The 19,627-nt window shown below is 42.6% G+C and overlaps 1 protein-coding gene across 1 annotated transcript in view; it reads right to left on the bottom strand.

The window, feature by feature from the left end:
* Positions 1–4,841: 4,841 nt before the first annotated feature.
* tln2b (talin 2b) overlaps positions 4,842–19,627 on the bottom strand; it is a 43,586-nt gene continuing 28,800 nt past the window's right edge. Inside the window, exons 43-56 of the mRNA XM_079271120.1 lie at positions 19,010–19,156; positions 18,254–18,420; positions 17,708–17,891; positions 17,125–17,250; positions 15,591–15,707; positions 14,360–14,545; positions 13,834–13,941; positions 12,710–12,815; positions 10,803–10,927; positions 8,547–8,672; positions 8,384–8,446; positions 8,110–8,292; positions 7,886–8,011; positions 4,842–7,013 (exon numbers count right to left, since the gene is read on the bottom strand). Of these exons, the coding sequence (XP_079127246.1) occupies positions 6,885–7,013; positions 7,886–8,011; positions 8,110–8,292; positions 8,384–8,446; positions 8,547–8,672; positions 10,803–10,927; positions 12,710–12,815; positions 13,834–13,941; positions 14,360–14,545; positions 15,591–15,707; positions 17,125–17,250; positions 17,708–17,891; positions 18,254–18,420; positions 19,010–19,156 (1,893 nt within the window). The 3' untranslated portion in view covers positions 4,842–6,884. The remainder of the gene's footprint in view (positions 7,014–7,885; positions 8,012–8,109; positions 8,293–8,383; positions 8,447–8,546; positions 8,673–10,802; positions 10,928–12,709; positions 12,816–13,833; positions 13,942–14,359; positions 14,546–15,590; positions 15,708–17,124; positions 17,251–17,707; positions 17,892–18,253; positions 18,421–19,009; positions 19,157–19,627) is intronic.

Below are 19,627 nucleotides of genomic sequence, written 5' to 3'. Positions count from 1 at the left end.
TCAGATAATTTAGAGAGTTAACATACCAAATCATGAACATAAAAAATAGTCCTGAATTTAAGATCCTATGAGTAAAAGTACAGACGTAGTATCAGCAAAATTAACTTAAAGTATTAAAAGTAAAAGTATACATCAACCCTGTAACTGAAATATTATCAATAATTTTGTGAAATAGCTGGTTGTACTAGCTTCAACATAAGTGGTTTTTCAGGCAGGAAGTCGAGCCTCCTCTTTAGGGCCACAACAAAAATGTGAGGGGTCCTGATACAATCAATCCAATAAAAGAACACAAAATTGTATTCATTGATTGGACTTTTCTCCAATCCTTTTAAATAAAACCATCTGAAAAGTCTTTGGTGGAACTGTTTGAAATGTGAAAAATTGATTTTTTTTGTAAAGGGTCAACAACTAAAATGGTTGCGCAATGCATTGTATTGAATATCATTTGTTTTGTATGTCAAATCTTAATATGAAAAATAACTGGTAACTACAGCTGTAGGTATCTGAAATGAAGCTATAGGGGAGTATAAGGAGCATAAAATGAATAAAAAATCGAATGTAGAGTACCTCAAAATGATTCTTAACTGTACTTTAGTAAATGTACATGTACTCTCCACCAGACAGTGAAGAAGGTTTTTCGGTCACTCGGAGGTAATCAGCTGAGACTCTGGCTGAGCAGACCGGCAAACTGCCCCTGTAAGACATAATAGTATGGATAAAGTCCCACTGACGAATCATCTGCAGTCTCCACACCAAATCCTTTCTTAGAAAAACTGGCATCAGTGTGGAGAAAAATCTGCTGAGCACTAAGTGGAGTGACTGTTTATTCAGCTTTAACACAGGGCGGGGAGGCCGCAGGATTGAGAGAAAGAAAAGGAGCCAAGGACTTCTTTCTCTGCAGAAACGTAGCCTGTCATCTAACGAGTGTGGAGCAAAGTTTCCTCATTGAGATGGAGGGTTTGGAGGGACGAGTGTTACATTTCACTCTAGGCAGCTTAAATCCCAGGAACACCGCAGATCAGTTCCAGTCGGCAGCACAGTCTGAGGCCGACGGTTCCCCTGTTCCACGGCTCATTCTCACACTGTTTAATAAGACCAAGACACCAGGAAAAATCACTGTAAATCACTGGGAAAACTCTGACTTTGGAAGAGCGGGTGTTGGAGTCACACAAAAGTTGAATGGATATTCCTGATGTTACTTGTGGAGTCGTCCAAAATTAGCACCCGGGGTTCGAGTCTCAGCTGTGACCCAACATAGCCCTGCTGACTGAGAAATACTGCCCTCCTTACACGAAGGCTAAAGGAACTGCTGTGCCGTCATGGGAGAAATGGACAGCGAATGCTGTCACTCAGCAGTGGATGGACACTCTGAATGTGACTGCGCCTAATTCACATACTTCACATGAAAGCGCCACTCACCTGTTAGCTCATGGAAATGGGTGAATTGTGTCTGCTTCAGCATTACATGAAGGAATGTGGGACACTTCCTGCAATTTGACACTCAAACTCTCACTTCTTTAACATTTGGCTGAGCAGTAGCAGTATGTGAACCAACCCTGTTTGTCGTGTTACATAGAAAGCATGGTTTCCATCTTATCTAATTTACCCCAGTTGGTCTCAGGAGACTTCCATAATATCTGTCACTGTCAGATAGGAAATTTGAAACAGCCAAATCAACAATTTAGGGCAATATTACAGTAACCTCTTGGCTTTTAACTCTGTGAAATCACAGCACATAATACAAATTGCCATGTACCAAGTTAGAAAGGCACTGAGGTCATCTCTAAAGACAGTTCACTGTTCTCATAAAATCAAAAGGTGTACAGTGGATAAGAAATGGAGCCAATACGTTGGGAGAAACATGCTGATGACCTAAAATAGTCATGTGCTCCAGACCCGAGTAAATGTCTCTCTTACATCCATCAGCTGCTGTCCTCCAGGTTTATGTTAGGAAGCCCTGCTTCTCAGAGCAGCAGAGGGGTGGTATGTGAATACGAGTAGACCACAGGCATCTTTTTTACACAATGACCTTAAAACAAAGTCACTGCCATATTCCTTTTCAGAGCATTTATTTGCCCAGTGCAAATATGCTTTCACAAAGTCCATACGGTACACGTACACATACACAGGCTGCATCTCTGAAACATGAAGTGCCTCAGAGAGTCTTATTGAAGGAAACATGGAGAAAGACGGACACAACAGTTGGTTCAGTCATAAAAGCCATCATCTGCATTAACATAAACAACAAGAATAAGACTGCAGGGTAAAAGATTTTTAGTACTTTCCTCTGCGGTTTGTTAAGTGGCGTCTATACTTCTCTGGCATAGTATCTTTGGGTCTGAACTATGTGAAACTCCCTGACAAAATGGACCAAAGCCAAACATTAATTACAGCTATTTACCGATGAACAATGCTGGTTTCCACTGTTTTATCAGCTTGGGCAAGCTGTAAGTTTCTTGGCTTGACATGCACACCGCTAGACCCCTTCCTTTACTCCTGTAAACGTTCAGATAAACCTTGAAGAGCAGGCGTGCTTGAAATAGGGATGAGAACATCACATAGACCAAAGTTTACACCGATACCCTTTCTATTCACTCATGTTTTGATCAGACAAAAACGTGAGAAAGTAAGTCACTGTGAGATTGAGATACAAATGAAAGTTTCAGCAGCATGCTTTGGTCAAATGGCCCAGCCCAAAACCTAAAGCCTTTCCCAATGTGCATTTTTTCAAAACCTCACTTCCTCTTTCATTCTTTTCTCTACAAGTGGAGAAAACCGGCTTAGGGGAGAGACTGTTTCCATGCAGTAAAAGACCACGATACCCTCGAAACCTGTTTTTAAATTTTAGCCCTACCAGAACTGGGTTCCAAACAAAAAACACAAGAGTTTACAATTGTTTAGTCTGGTAATATAAGCGTAGAAATAAATCCCAAATTAAGAAACTGATAAACACTAACATTTCAAGGCTTAACTGCCATAACTGGCTACATAGCTTCTCAGTGTGACAACTCTCAGTTTCACCAAGCTGTGGCTCCATTCCTGCACAGTATCACTTCCGAACCTACAGTAACTTTCCTTTTATTCACACTGGTAAATATATAAACATATAGATTGAAGAAAGCCATATAAAGCCAAGTGCATTTGCTCTGCCACGACTAATTTAACATACCGTCGCTTAGTGCTGAAACGATGAAAGAGGAGAGTTGACCCAGTGTCATTTGGTTTAGCCATGGGTTAACATGGCTTCATTTCTGAGCGCTTGAGCGCGGAACAAAGCCTGAAACTAAGTGGCTGCCAGTTTGTGGGGATTAGGAATGACACAAGTCACAGTGCCGCAAAACACAAACACACCTTCCAACACAACACATATAAGACATGAAGGCTGCCAAAGATGTACACTGTTGCTGCTAAGGACAACTGTTTGTGTGGTAAGACTTTCAAATCGTTCTCAGGCTCCAGTGCTTCATTGAACAATTTTCTAATTTTGAATTTCTGCACCATTATTTCAAACAGAAAATTCAAGATGTCTCGTGCACGATTCCCTGTAATTCAGCTCAACATTTCTGGCATCTTCGCAAAAGTTGGAATGTTGACAAAGCTCTGGAGGTTTGAAACGCGCTCCATACAACATGACTTTATAACAATAGACCAGACGTTTGGTCTGTGGAGTTGAGGAAGTTAATTATATCTGCCACGGTGCCCGGCATCAAACCTAGAGCCAACAAAGTGCATCTGGAGTCCACACCTTCTTCCATGCGCAGGAAAATGACATGTGACAGGAAGTCTTGTTAATGGCAACCAATAGAAAATCAAAGAGAGAGCTTGGGAAACAGATATAGGTGAAGATATTGAGACACCCTGTTCTTTATTTTCATTTCAACCGTCATGCTGAGCATGGTGCTTCATCTGCCAAATGGACAGTTTTCAGGACAGGACTATAAATGTAGGATATTTATTTAAAATGTGATTATAACATAGGTATAACAGTGGTTTACTAATCAGGCTGAAATCATGAAGTTCAGGACAATAAGAGGATGAACTCGACTAGTCTCTGCTTTACATCATTCATCTATTGAGGTTTTGATAGCTCCACATAAAAGGCAAACTTAAAAACATCCTCCTGGTCTTTAGGACTGAAGGGAGAGAGGGTGAGCAGTAGATGGGCACTCCCAGTGAAACACATGGCTTCAGTTTCCCCTCTCCACTGTGTGGCCTGGCCTTACATGAGACCAAAACACTCAAACAACCAAATATGGTGTTCATTAGGACAACACAGTGTGTTAGTGGCCATCTTTAACCATCCTTTACACACTATGCCATCATTTGCTGCTGACGCAGAAAGAGGATCAGCTTCAGAGTGAATTCAGTTTGTATTAGCTGAGGGAAAAACGCAAAGACTCGGTACAAGTCTGAGTTATCGCCAGTAGCAGATCAACAACATGTCAACATGAGGCTACTTCTAAACAGCCCTGAGGTTTCAGCTGTTTAACTGAAAACCAGAGTGCAAAATGGATGTGGACTCTCATTCATGACCAAAACATCGAAATGGGAATCACTGCATACTTCCAGGTCTGGTTTGTGAACCAGGAGGAAAAAAAAAAAGCACATCCACTATGTCCATATTTGGTCTGGCTAACATTGCCAATCCTTCCACTCGAACATATTTCTCCAAACGTCCACTGAGCCCTCCGACTGATCTGTGAAGGATAATGCTGACACCTGCTGGAAAGAATGCAGTAAGATATCTTTTTTCTTTCTTTCTCAAACACATACCTTGATGGGAAAGAGGACAAAATAATCTTCATGACGCTGGTTGTTTGAAACTCTTTATTTTTGGTGAATACAAAAAATACTTTTGTGACCAGATAAATATTATACATACAGCATCAAATGATACAACTAATGCAGTCTGTTAAAGAAAGCACAACACCTATTCATAACAGAGCTAGTCACTTTTTCTAATTTCCGTTTATACTCGGACAAATCAGTCAGACAATATATTTCAGGGTAATTCTTACATTTACAGATTTTTTTTTTTATAGTGGTTAGACAATGAAACAAGGAAGTTATTAAGTCCAACATTTAAGAGAGACTTGGCATAATGATTTCAACAATTTCTTGACTTCAAACACAAATTGCCACATGCTCATGGAATGCAGTCTAGTGTTAGTCTCCCAACACGCTCTCTAAATCCTAAGGTATCCACGAATGTCCTTTTCTATCAGCATTTTAAAATTGTAGGCAAGTAGGCCACCAGCCAAGGCATTGTATTGTATGGCAAAGGACTAATTGACCGTTTAAGACCCCGATGGGGATTAGACTGGCATAATGGTTCTGATCCAGAGAGGACAAGGCTCAGGCTCCCACTCAGCCTGGTCTTCAGCTGCTCGCAGGGCAGACTCAAGTAAGGCACTAGTACACAATGCAGTCCAGACACTGGCATGGACAGACTGAGGAGATGAACTGCTTCAAATTTCCAAGATATTCTAAATCAATATAGTAAAGAGAAAAGAAGTATTTAATACGTTTCCTCAATCAGAGCTTGAAGCTATTTTCCTCTAGTTTGCAAGAAGAATGTCCTACTTCTAAAATAATGGAAGCTTTAAATCGCCGTCTTCAGTGCGTATGTTTATGAGCAACTGCAGTGCATCATGTATGCTCGCTTCATCCAAGAGCCCGAAGCCAAATATCATTGCACATAAACAATCTTCCAACCAATAACAGCGCAGACTCTCATTATTATCACGCCAGGATATTCAGTGTAATGTACCGCTGTGTAGACAGTCGGTCTAGAGTGAAAATGCCTTTACCATTACAGGGCGGTGACTGGTGGAGAATAACTCTGTGTGTACAGTACAGTGGGTGCCCGAAACAAAATCTGGCCAGTGTCAATATGAGAGGAATTAAAACATGAAGACAAGAGAGAACAAACATGACAAGTAATGTAAACACATATTCCTTACGCAGCTCTGTATGTGTGAGGGAAGAGCCGACGGGGTTACATGAAGTGACGAGATGTTCAAGCAGCGTGACATATTTGGTCACATATAATCCAGATTCTCAAAATAACACCCGTCTGCTCTTTAAGAAAAAAATCTGCCAAGAATAAATATCTTTATAGCTCGTGTTGGCCAGTGGTCTGTAATTGTTGATTGACTCCAATCAGAAACCCTCATTGTTTGGCATCAAGCTGGCCAGCATAGCTTAAATCTGAATTATTTTATTTCTAAAGATATGCTACTTTATCAGCAAACCCCAAATTCACATTGTTATTAGTAAAATAGAAGTCCCGCTCCAAGAAATACTACTCTATTGGTTCGTAGCTTCATTGAAATGTATAGACATGATGGTGCATGCAAGCCAGTGGTGAAAAGAGGCATCCCCCTCCCTGCCTTTGAGGTTTTTACATTTACAATACAAGCTATGGACCCTTTAGGTTTCTTCTGCCAGAATCAGCTCACTTATATTTGCTCTAAACCTTCAACAATGATGGGACATTCAGTGATCATAGAGGATTTCTGCATTCGCAACATCTTCGATTGGCGATTGTAAGAGTCGATAATGCTCATGATGCAGTCACACTCGCAAAGCAATGATACGTTTGTCGTACAACTTTATCATACTGCCTCCACTTGCTTATAGTGACAACTGTAACAACCTTGTCCATGTTGAACTCTGAATGCCAATGCCGTTCACTAACAAATACATACATACATACACACCACACACACAAGCACACAAATACACGACAGAGCACAGGCACTTGTTTTTCTCACCAAACAGGCCTGTTTCAAGTGCTGTATATTCCTCAGCCAATCGTACATCGGCAACGTCTCCCCATGACAAGAGGGTGTCATCAGCGCGGCTCACACCCCGGCTGTCAATCAGCCCTCATCCTCCCTCAGCTCGCTGGGTAGGAACTTGTACTGCTGCTGTCGGATCTGAGCCAGCTTTTTCCGGGCTTCCTCCAGCTCTCGCTCCTTCCTCAGCATCTCCTCTTGAGCCGCAATGATCTGAAGAGGACGGGAACAGCTGACAGGAAAATGTGCCTTCTACTCAACGTAATCCCATTCCTGTGGATGGCTTGATATGGAAACTCAACGGTACAGATGTACAGATGTGAACTCCAAACACAACCCATTGAATACAGCCTCTTATAGTGACACAAATAAATAAACAAATAAAACGTCCTAAAAATGTCTCCGCCAACCAGTTAAATCCAAAATGACATCACTTTATTTGTCATCATCTTATCCTATTGGACATCGATGTGAAATTGGCATGTGGTTGTGGCCAAAAATATGTTTTGTGAGGTCACGGTGACCATTGACCATCAAATTCTTATCAGTTCAACTTTGAGTCCAAGTGGATGTTTGTGCCAAATTCCCTCCAGGCATTCCTGAGATATCAACATTATGAGAAAGGGACAGCCAATAATAAAGCTTATGACTCCTTATCATTTGGGCCATTTAGAAAAAAAAAGAAAAACTAACAGGAATTGGTCAGACTCAGTCTAAAGTAGTTAAATACCAAAGCAGAAATCAATGAGAGTGAGCCTTACTGATGCCCAGCTGGGCTGCACCACCAACTGAAACAGGAACTCAATCAATCAAGATGACAGGTATAGCTTCCTGGGGCACCCCGGAGTTACTTTCAATTCATTTGCAGAGATAAAACGGAAGCCAGTTTTCAAGAGATATGATGCTTTGCAGGTGTGGGTGTCTGGTAAACTGCTTTGAAATGAAGCTGATGGTTTCACGATTCCAGAAAAAAAGGCACATCAGCGAGAGGTTCAAACACACAGCGAAAAGGGCAAACCGCACAACAGGAATGATTTCTCTTCCAGGTCTCACATACCGCAACATTTTTACAGACTGTGTCTTACCTGAGCTATGCCCCCAACGAATTTGGTCTTCACCACCACGCTGTCAACTTCAGTCTTATCAAATGCTGCTTTCTGAGCCGCCTTCACCAGGTTGTCTGAAGCTCGCTTCACTGCGTTGCCGGCAGCCTTCAAACAGATAATCTCAAAGTTAGCACGTAACAAAACAAAACATGCATCTGTATGCAAATTCCACGGACAAGTTCAGGCTGGTGTTCCAGTGTTACCTGTAGTCTCTTCATGGCTTCAGAATCCTGGTCAGCCTTCACCTTGCAGGCCACCAGCAGCTGAGCCGTGGAGGCTGCAACCTGTTTGGCTGAAGAGATGAGCTTCTCCTCGCTGGCGTGGCCCTGCACTGAGGCGTTCGCTGACTCACACAGGCTACTGGTGGCTGTGGCTACCATACGCGCCTACGGCAAGCAACAAAGGCTTTTTGGTTTAAATAGGGTCACATTACACAAATGTATACAGTGATTTGAAAATGTGTTTCGGGGAACTTACAGCTGATATGAGACCCTGTGACCACTGACCGTCATCCACTGCATTTGCTAGATTGGATCCCACCTGAGGTTGACATTGGGTAAGAGAGATATTGTGTATCTTGTTGAATTAATGAGCAATGTGTAGGATGTTGTTGAGCGTCTGAGTATGTGTGTTGACTGACCTTGCCTTGTGCCACCAGTTCTCTCTGAGCTGCTGATGCAGATTTAACAAGAGCGCTAGTCGCTGCAGCGATGGACTTTGCTGCTTCTAATATCTGCTCCTCAAAATCCAGCGTCTCATCAGCCTGCTGAAAGAAAAAAACACATATTAATTTAGACTTACAACTACAGTATGCTACAATAATAATATATTATTATCACTGTGTTAACCAGGGTCGTGACCAGGATTTTATCAATTCTAAAATCACGAGTCATGATCACAAAAAACAATGTTTTTATAGTACGTGAAGTTTGTCATTAACGAACAGTTAATGACAAACTCCACTCTACATTTTACTCCCCAACATGATGGTCTAACTTCTGTTTCAAAACCTTTTCTACACTGCCAGGAATAAACTTCCGGTGGGGGGAATATTGATTCACATACTGATTTTTTATTAGCCTAAAAAGAAGTAGAATTTGCATACAGAGAATATTTAAAGTAGCCTATCCATCTAGTATAACATTTCTTTTTTATTGTAGTATTTTGCCCATTCCAGCTTCGTAAAACTCACAAAATACTGAGTGCATGACCTCAGTGTCCTCCATGGTAGCTACTGCCTAAATGTTCAACCTAATCTTTCCCAATCAGCACAATCGAACATGAAGTCCCATTTCCCAAACCTGAACTAAACACCATTATGACGATCCCATAGTGCATCAGTTCAGAGACAGCTCGCATAAACACCTCCATAAACACATAAGGCACACGTGGCTGGAGACAGGGCGGGACACTGTAGGAATATGTTTGATATATAGTTGGACTGAATAACAACCTAATATATCAAACATATCAGACAGAGCCCTGCAGAGAAGGCTTCCAGGTATACAACGGCTCAGAGAGGGATGGGGAGGCGGGACAAGGGAGCATGCTGGGAGCATCGGAGTCCTCCTTTTCTTAAAGTGTGAGAGGGACACAGGAGCACAGAGGAGAGGGAGTGAAGAGGAGGAAGGAGGAGAATCCAAGCTGTTTCAGACAAATTACAACTCAATCTAAGGGGCTAGTTTACAGACCTTAGAGGGATGAATTGTGATATTTGTTAGCTCTGTCTCGAAAGAAAAAAGAAACTAAAGGAAGAACATGATCATAATTTCCTATGAAATGGTTTCAGACTACTTTGTGGACTACTTGAATGAGCTTTAAGGCAGGAATCCCTCTGAGCAATAATGTGTGCACAGCATATGAAAACAAATATTTTATCCAGCTTCTGACTATATTGTAAAACAATTGAACTGTCCTCACAAGAGGGAATACATGTAGTAGAATCCAGTGGTCCTCTGCTCTTAAATGCTGTATTGTAAAGCTTCTTTCCTGTTCGATCACTAGAGGGAGACACTGACAAACTAAAAAGAGGTAAAGCTTTTAACTCACTCATCCCTTTTCATAAACACAAAGGTCCTCGTGAATGCAGTCTGTAGCTGTGGAATCATAGTATGAGACAGAGCATTATATGGGCTTTATTAAAAGAGGGGTAGCCTAAATATGCTTCAATATATATTATATGTGCAGAGGGGTGAACTGATACTCACTCTGTGTGTAGGAAGAGGTGTAGAAAAGGAGGAAAACACTACAGGCACAGGAGGAAGAACAATGGGATCCAACTATCCAGTCTCCAGAGACAGATAAACAAACAACACAATCATGCAATACCACACACCGCAAACACGACCCTGTATTACATACACACCAACATAAAACAAATATCACTTTCCAAGGGCACCATCGCCACCAACTCCCAGGGGGACGAATAACAGGCTCAGAAAAAAGCCTCCCTCAGTTTAGTTTAGAAATTAGGAACACTGCAACAAAATAAAGGAAATACGTTCAATAAGACGGAGGCCCTCTCTTTCGGAAAGGGTCACAACAGTTCTTCACACATTTGAACTCTCCAACATAAGCTTGAGGACCCATAATTGAGTCTCCTGGCAACACAACTCAAAATAATGTCCAGAAGTGCCTTTTGAAGAAAGTTTTCCGGGGTTGATATGTTAGCTCACCAGACCAGCTGTCTGAGTCAACATGGTACGTGTGAGGAAGAAACATTTCTTTCTCCTTTAACGACATCGAGATAGCTCCTCAGTCACTGCAAATAATGACTCCACTTCAAAGTCAGTGTCACCTTTTCCTACCTCTGGCCCACATCGACTCCCTGCTGATTAATGGAAAAAAGCTGCGCGTGGGTTCTGAGGGTGGGACGGGTTGAGAGGGGCACTTATACCTTGGGCTTGGCTCTGGGTTTCAGCTGCTCTAGTTTCTTGGCTGCAGCTTCAATGGACGCTGCTGCTCCAAGGAGCTCAGTCTCAGCGATGACAGTGGAGTCCTCGGGGTCCACACACTCTGAGCCTGAGAGGGGTTGACACGTACCAAGACGTTGGTTTTCATATAAATACACACAAGTACCAAGGACCTCAGGCAAAAATATTCTTATATTCAATTTTATTTGTGTGCAACGTCATATTCAGAAAAGGCTCCTAACGTCACTTCCTGCAACCAGAGCGGGTACAATAATTTAAGATTTTCATGTTGATATTGTAATGTTATACAATATCAAAAGCCAATTCAAATTATTAGTGATATTGTTAGGCTACATGAATACATTTAGAATATTAGCCGATAAGTCAAACAGGATGATGTCAACATATTGAATATATTGATATATATATGAAATGTAATCTCTATATATAGTAATTAAAAATATTAAGTAATGAAATATACAATCCATTAGTGACAAACTTTGACTTGCCTAAGCTGCACATGACTCTTACGACAGGTCTACACCACTTGTAAATTGTGCTCATATCGAAGAGGAATTCCCAAAATACGACAAAATTGGTGAATGCGGCGAGTTCTCCTAAATTACTCATACAAGCCACTTCAGAATAAATCTGTTTGTACAAGTGCTTGTGCTTGTCTTGCATGAGGCCCAATCATTCTGTTGATTTCATGTCACAAGAGGTCAAAAATCATTCTTCAATAACAACTCATTCACACAATCCAGGCCTCACAGAGATGCTAAATCTCCCCCTACTTCAGCTGCAGAAAATGAGCTCTATTCACGCCAAAGAATTGTTTGCATTGTGACAGTAATGCCTCAAAGTTAAACAAGACAAACTAAAAGTGAGAAGAAATGCACATTTGATGGATCATTGTCTTTTTATTGTTTTTTAAGTGCCCATAAAACGGAGCTGTTTGGGAACAGCTCGGTAAAGCAGATGGAACGATGTTTTCATAGATTATGTTGAGCTCTGGGGAAATCTGTTCTGCACCCCCACCCCCAAGCCATCTATTCCGCTACCCCCCATCTGACTCCATGAAAGGTGATCTGGAGGAACAAAACACACCACATCCCACTTACCTCCATCTGAGGCAGCAATGGAAGAGAGGGGGGCGAGAGAGGGAAAGAGCACATGGGACATTAGAGCGGTAAAGTGGATAGCCGCGCTGGGTCCCAGGCTATACGCTGAAATCGAATTCTCATCCAAACACAATCTATTACTGCTGTCAGAGGCAGCAGTGCAGCTTCTATAGGAAACACTCTGCGTCATAACGATCTACAGAGCTTCATTTCCACGGCCGTCACTCGACGCTGCCATTTCAATATACTGAAGTCATTTTCATGACCTCTTTATTACAGACGCAGACACGTTTTGTGGTTTAACTCAACAACACCGTGACATTATTCATGCACAAGAGGATTAGGCCTCCTTTGACTAATCTCTAACATCTCCACAATCCTGTCATGTTTTTTGGTTTCGTTTTGCATTTTATGAAATTGACTTGCTTCCTCATGGAAATCCTCTCGCTTCAAACTGTATTTTCCAATTACAGCTTTTCCTAGTCTTACACGGCGGTGGCTATAATGTCTCAATTTAAAATCGAAATCAGCTGCCAACTATTTTTGGACAGCACACACGCTTCTGTAAAATTCTGCCTCCTAATAAAATAACATCATTCTGTTTTATAAGGTACCATAAGCGTTTGGAATACTAAATATACAAAGATGTCATGTGTCCAATGGTCCATTTAAATCAGTCAGAATGAGGTCACCAGAAACTAAAGGTTCTAAAGGTGACTTTTTGTTTGCGTGCATCGTGTAAGAGCGTGCGACGGTGCGTGTGGCCTCACCTTTCATGGCCTCAGCTGTCTGGACGAGCTCTGTCACACACGCTGCCACATGCTTGGAGTGGAAGGCCAGCTGCTGCTTCTGCTCGGGTATGGGCCTGTGCAGCACCTGAGAATACAAAAGCCCGCCAACACAGGAACAAGAGGCAAGAGTAAATGTAGTGTGGAAGCGAGCGACAGTGCAAAGATGATAAACATTCACGCGGATCGCTGACAAAACAGCATTTACAGTATATCTGTTCTGTGACTTTTCGGCAATTTATGTAAAAAACTACGTGGCAACACGAATAATTAACTTGAATATAGCGACAGCCCACTCTTTATATTCAACCACATATTATAACACAAGTTACTTTTTCGTGGCTAATGTCCTGCCAGAATCAACACGATGTCCTCCGAACTAATTATATGAGATAGTTAATTAAGTTAATTAATACCTTGATGAACATGTTTTACATCTCAACACACTCGTCTTAACATAACGCATGGGGAGTGTTATTATGAAAAAAGGTTTTGCTGATTTGTATGCCCTCCCCTGACTGACACTCAACACCAAACCAATTTTTTTCCCACAGAAACTTCACCCTTTTAAAAACAGGACAACAATATATATTTTAGTTTTTATAAAGGGCCGAGTATTGCATTTGTTTGGGGCTTTTTCAGTCTTGTCTTGTTTTTACAGCACCAGGACTGTGTACGGAATGTGGGATCGATCCCTCGTACACAAACATATCCCTCATGATCTGGGTATTATTAATAGAGGTCTGTGGCACAGAGGAATACGCTACATCAGGCTTTGGCTACACAGATAATTCTTGTTTGTAAGATCAATTTATTGTTGGTTTTGGTATTTGTTGTCAATAAGAAAAACATTAGAATATCACCAGCCTTCTTCTTTCAGTTGAAGTGATGCTACAGTAAATGCCAGCATGACTGGCAGGAAGCCAGGAATACATTTTCAAATATTAAAAGGATTTAATCCTGCAGATAAGACCTGTGAATCCTAACTTGGTAAAAGTAAATATCAGGATCCACTCATCCACACTGTTGCTACACACGTTTTACACGCACAAGTGCAAGTCACTGCCATCCTTTATTCACGAGACACGAGACTGTCTGAGTCTAACCTGCAGGACTTGCTCCAGGAGGTTGACGTATTCGGCTGTGCACTCAGAGCCGTACTGCAGGGCCTTGCTCCTCAATTCCTCGCCCACCTCTTGGTGGCAAGCTGCTTGCTGGAAGGGTGAGAAAACAATATTGTGTGATGAACGCAAAAATTGCATTTCAATGTTCTGATACAAAAGTGAAAACAATCTATGTTAGGTCTGGAATATGCACATTACCTAGCGCCAATCACAAACCACATTCATGGCTCAGAAAAAAAATAAATCATTCACTAATTTGTAATACTTTGATTTTCAAAAGCATAGCCTATAATTCTGTATTTTTTTTAATGTTTTTGTCTTGTAGGTGCTCTGCAGTCACTGAGGACATCCTGACTGCAGCTCCGACGACTCTTTGAAAAATGACTGAGTCACTACCAGCATGAAGTAGACTAGACTCTAATGTCCCATCTGCTCCCAGCAGGCCGGGCTCACATGTCCGGCGATGTCTGTGTGAGGCCTGTTCTGGCAGAGTGGTGTGGATTAGCACCTTGCAGGAAGTCAGCATGTCGGTGATGGCTTTTCGGCTCAGGTTGGCCGTGGCGATCACATCCTCCTGCTGAGCAGAGTTTCCTGCAGCCACTGCCTTGGCCGTTGCTATAGTGATGCCCTTTGTCATGCGGATGAACTCCCCGGGTGTCGTGCACTTGTCCGGGACGTCCTTGGACTGGAACACCTGACATGATGAGAACCCAAAGACACAGGCAGTTGGATACATAGTAGGCATGACAGGGGCTCACATATGTTAAAGATACTACTTTAAGAACTTTTAACTGGTTATGAAAGAGCCTCAATGTAATACTGGTGCCTCGATATGACCATCAGCAAGAATATTGGCTATTTCTATACAGTTATTATTAATTCTCATCATCAAGTCCGATTCCCCGCAATGGCACATAGGTTTGCCAGAAACTCCTTCTGCTTAGACTCTAGGACGGCCTCCAGCAGGACCTGCAGTCGGAGCTCCAGAGGGCTCCGCGTCCGACAGCAGCGGCTCCTCCTCCGGCCAGGGGCGGAGCTTTGCCTCGCTGCTCCGCCTGTCCCACGCCGGGAGCCGACACCGACACTATGCTGCAGGAGGCCCGGGCTGTATTGGCCTGCTGGCGCAAAGGGAGGCACGGCAGAACCAGAACCAGGACTGAGCGGTGCAGATTGTTAGGCCCTGCTGCAGTAAAGTAAGAGGAACTTCGGTGCTCGCAAACACTTTTGTCCGCAGGGACCGTCAAAATCAGCACAAAATGAAAGTTATCCGTAGTAGCTTTAAAATAGATGGGAATATTCTAAGAGAAGAAATTAGGAAGTGGACACGTGAGGCAGACAGAACGTCTTGTGCTGTATGATTAGGAGTTCGGTAGACTGTGTTGAATACGGCTCTTGGTAAAGCCTCCTCTCGGGCTCGGGGGTCCTCCGATAAGGATTAGCAGCAAATTACAAAAAAACAAGCTCTTGAAATCTTCTTCCTTTCTCACTTTGCCTGCGCCTGCTACCCAGACCCTGATTAGAGCTGTGAGAAACCTGCAGGGGCTGAGAGGGAAGGAGGAGGAAAGAAGCTGGACAGATAAGAAAGGAAAAAGAACAAATAGCTCCCCTGTTATGTCCAGAATAATAGACACAGATACCCTTGACCCTCTTGTGAGACAGTTTGGCAAAGAAGCGGTGTCTCATCCCTCGACTCTCAAAAAGACAATCAAGAAGAGGTTCGGTCTGTGCGGAGCGCTTACCGTCAGCTCCTGCTTGATGCACTCGATAGTGGCCTCCAGTGCCCTCGTCCCGCGAGTCGCTTCATCCTCCACGGCCTTCACTGTTTTTAAAAGAGACGTTACGTTGGTCACCATGACCTGTCAAAGAAAGGGAGAAAGGATGAGGCTCACAGTCAGACCAGGAGGTGGAGTTACATTACATTATATTTTATGCCTCCTTTCCTGATTCCAATACAGTGGATATTGGTTACGTGTGTCGAAGGTGATATTCTCATGAAAATGAAAGACGTCAGCTGCTCAACAAAAGAATGAAAGTTGCATTTCAAATCAAAAGAGTATGATTTACTACTTGTAATGCAGTTTATTGACTGACACCTAGGATGGGAAAAGAAAAGATTCAAGTTCTTTTCATGGTGATACATTCTGTTCTGTCAGTGCTGCATTCAGCGAAGAGTGTATTATTAAGTTAGGAATTCCAGCAACATGATCACCAGGAGTTTGAGAGGGTCCCATTTGGAGGTCACCATATGTTGGTGGAACAGAAACAATCTGTCAACATGACCGGGTCCATGGGTGGCCCTAATTCCATTGAGATGAGACAACATAAGAAACCCCATGCAACAGTTAGAGTTACATGCTGTTCTTGGGATGATAGTTGTGAGAACAATAAATAAATACCACGAGGACGCTTGCAGAAGACGAGCAAATCTTCGGTTTAGAGGCATCTGAGGGTCTGTCCGCTGATTACATACTTTGATCTTTGCTTCTCTATTCAAGTGACCACAGCTGCACCAAGGTCACATGCAAAAGGTCTGATCTGCAGTTTTCATTTGTCAGCAGATGGCAGGTGTGACAGCGGTCATGACGATCAAGAGTTAAATGGCAACTCGCTCCCTTCTTCTGTATGAATAGTCCAGTTTCTTCCAGCTCTTGGCGGCATTAAATGTACACTTTGCCCGAAACTCTTAAACGTCTTAACATTATCCTGCCTTTGCTTTATAGTACACTTTTTGTGTACTTCACATTATAATTTAACTTTTTCACATTGTAACTTTGTTTCTCCATATTGTAATTCTAGTACTGCCATCTCTGTCTATTTACCGTGCATACGTCATCTGTTCCATATCGGTATGTTCTGGAAGAGGAATCCTTCATGTGTTGCTTTTTTGAGATTTTGCATGGGGTCTAATAATTGACTAAAACACTCTGAGACAAATTTGGGTTTTTTAGCTCTATAAATAAAACTAACTTGACGTGACAAAAATAAATTGTGGACAATGCACATCTTAGTGATGGGTCTAGTGGTCCCACAAACAAACATATGACAGAAAAAGCGAATACCTTCCAAACCCTGATAAGGACTGTCATGTCATTCTTTTGAAAAATCCTTATTTGTGCTGCCAGATACGTCAATCAAAACATGGAATATATATCTACATGCAGTATCCTCTCTCTGTGAGGAAGCATGAGGTGAAAGATAAATTGTGGACTTACAGCGCGGAAATCAATACGCAGTTAAAGCAGGTATGATCGCTAAAGCGGTGTATTCCGTTACCTTGGCGGCGCTCTTCAGCTGATACATGGACGGGTCGTCAGCTGGCTTGCCAGCGGCACATTTAGTGGCACCGATGAGTTCGGCCAGAGCCTTTGCCACATCCCGCACCGCGTTTATCAGAACCACCTGAGGAGATAGATAGAGCTGGAATCAATACGGCACAATGGTCAGAGTATAGGTTTATCAGTAGCACCCTGGGGAGAGGATTTAACACTGCAGCTCTTATCACTCCCACCTGCTGTAGTCATGATACTTCAGACTTAGTGAAGGGCAGAGATAGAGGCATACACACAGAGGAAAGAGGAGACACAATGTGTATCAGATGAATCTGCAATTACACAGAGAATCTAATGCTGGGTGTACAGAAAGATAGACGACATTCATTGTAGACGAATAATATTACAGAAAAGTACAATGATAATGGGTTATAATAGATGGTTGAAGCTCTGTGCAGCTGAATTAAAAAGCAATAACTGAGCTTTGTTCGAAATAAAAAGGCGTACCGCTGTGACTACATATGGCTGAAACATCTGTGGTTGTATTAGACACGCTTTAGTGGAAATGTGTTTTCGATTTCCATCACCTGTGTCTCGGGGTCCTCAGAGCCCATGCTGGTCGCTCCCAGTTTAACCACCTCAGTGAGCTGGGTGATGGTCTTGGCTGAGGACTGGGCAGCCTGGGCCAGCTTCTCCTGGCTGGACGCAGCTCCAGCAACCAGCAGCTTGGTGTCCTCCACCAGCGCCTTGGCCGTCTTCAAGATGCTCTCCCTGAGGGGCGGGACACATTGTGTCACAATCTGCTCCAAAGTCACACAATCAAGAAGCAGCAATATGAAAGGACGCTGTTGGTTTTCTAACAGAATGTGTGTTTAGCAAGGAGGGTTTTTAATTTACATCCATTCTTTGAAATGCATCTGAATATTGAGTATTACTGGCAAACTGCACCAAAGTGAGTCATCAAAAGAAAAAGGGAGCTCTGGTGTCACACATATTAAGATGTATTTCCTCTGTGCTCATGGAACCTATGAATCATATACACCTTTCTTTTTTTTCAAACAAATTCAAACATTTATCTTTTTTGCTGATTAGAGGTGTTCATTGAACACATGTCTCAGTCACGGTCATTGCACCTGTGGTCTGCAAAAGACTCTTCGTTCTCAGGGCTCAGTGTTCCAGCTGAGGCGAACATGATGGTGGTGTCCAGGTCAGCGATGATGCCAGAAACAGCGCTGGCTGCTGTGATACAGGCCTGGGTGCCTTTGTTCCCCGCCTGCAGTGCAGACAGTACCAAGGACACCTGGAAGATGTCAAACATAGCATTAGATATGCAGAGAGGTTCTTCAAACGTGCGGTTTTCAGAGGAGTAAAAAAAACACTGGGTTCTGTATGCCTTGCACATTTTTAATGATTAACCAGCAGCTTTTCCTCTTCGTAACATGTGAGCAGCAAGGTTAGCTGCTTCCAGGGTCACAGTCGGAAGACATTAGTATTGTCATTAACTGCACAGTGGGAGGGTGATCAGGAGAGCATGCTCTTGTGACCCGCATGACTGGTACAATAATACAGTAAAGCACCAGTTATTACCACCTAAAATAACATACATTCACCCTATATTCCTCTGACTCTATACTACTTCAACATTAAGGCTAAAGCTAAGCCTTAAAAACAAATAATGAACACAAAATAAAAGACAAAGCATACCTGTCATTTACAGTATAGTAGTCACTTATTCACTCCTGAACGGCTTATTCTTAAATCTTGAAGTTAGCACACGCCTATATGTTTTCTATCACTTTATTCAACTGTACTGAGAGATGAATGGAAAAAAACAAAAAAACATAAACAAGCTTCCTTATGCATGAGTTATAGATGCTGTGCCAGCTTACCTTCTCCGTGACCGCGCGGGCACACTCGATGAGTTCCCTCTTGGAGAAGCTGTCCGTGGGGCTGAGCTGCAGGGCTCCAGCCTTCTGGACCATGTAGATACAGCCGTGGCCCAGTTCGTGCACCCGTGTCTTTATCTGGTAACCAACCTGAACGCATAACCGGGCATTGACTTACACTGCGTCCATCTTCTCATTCGTGCCACTGTACTGCACAATCATGATCATAATCCTAAACTGGCATGTCTCTTACTCCAGCGGGTGGATGAAAAATGATTTCAAGCACCCTCAGAGAGGGAATGCTGGCACTACACCTTTAATTTACAGACTGAGATTCACGGGTGGGTGGTAGTTGATGATGAGCATCACTGTAGGCTTTTAGACTTGTAGAGGCACAATGTCGCTATGGTAACCAGCAGGGTTTCTAGCAGCCTGTTATATACAAGATATTGATAAGAGCTACGTGCGTATTAGCGAAATGTTTCCACACATTTTTGTGCTCTTGACTAAACAGAAAAGCTTTAAGAAAATACTATGTGGGTGCTGAGAGCAATGGGGGCAGGATGGGTATATTTCTGTTTCCAGTCGGGAGCGGCCTTGAGGAAAGGCCGTCATTTCAAA

Source organism: Melanostigma gelatinosum (assembly GCF_949748355.1).
Source record: "Melanostigma gelatinosum genome assembly, chromosome: 1".
NCBI classification, from domain to species: Eukaryota; Metazoa; Chordata; class Actinopteri; order Perciformes; family Zoarcidae; genus Melanostigma; species Melanostigma gelatinosum.
Note: the sequence above shows the minus strand (reverse complement) of the source record. Positions and strands in the feature narration are given on the sequence as shown.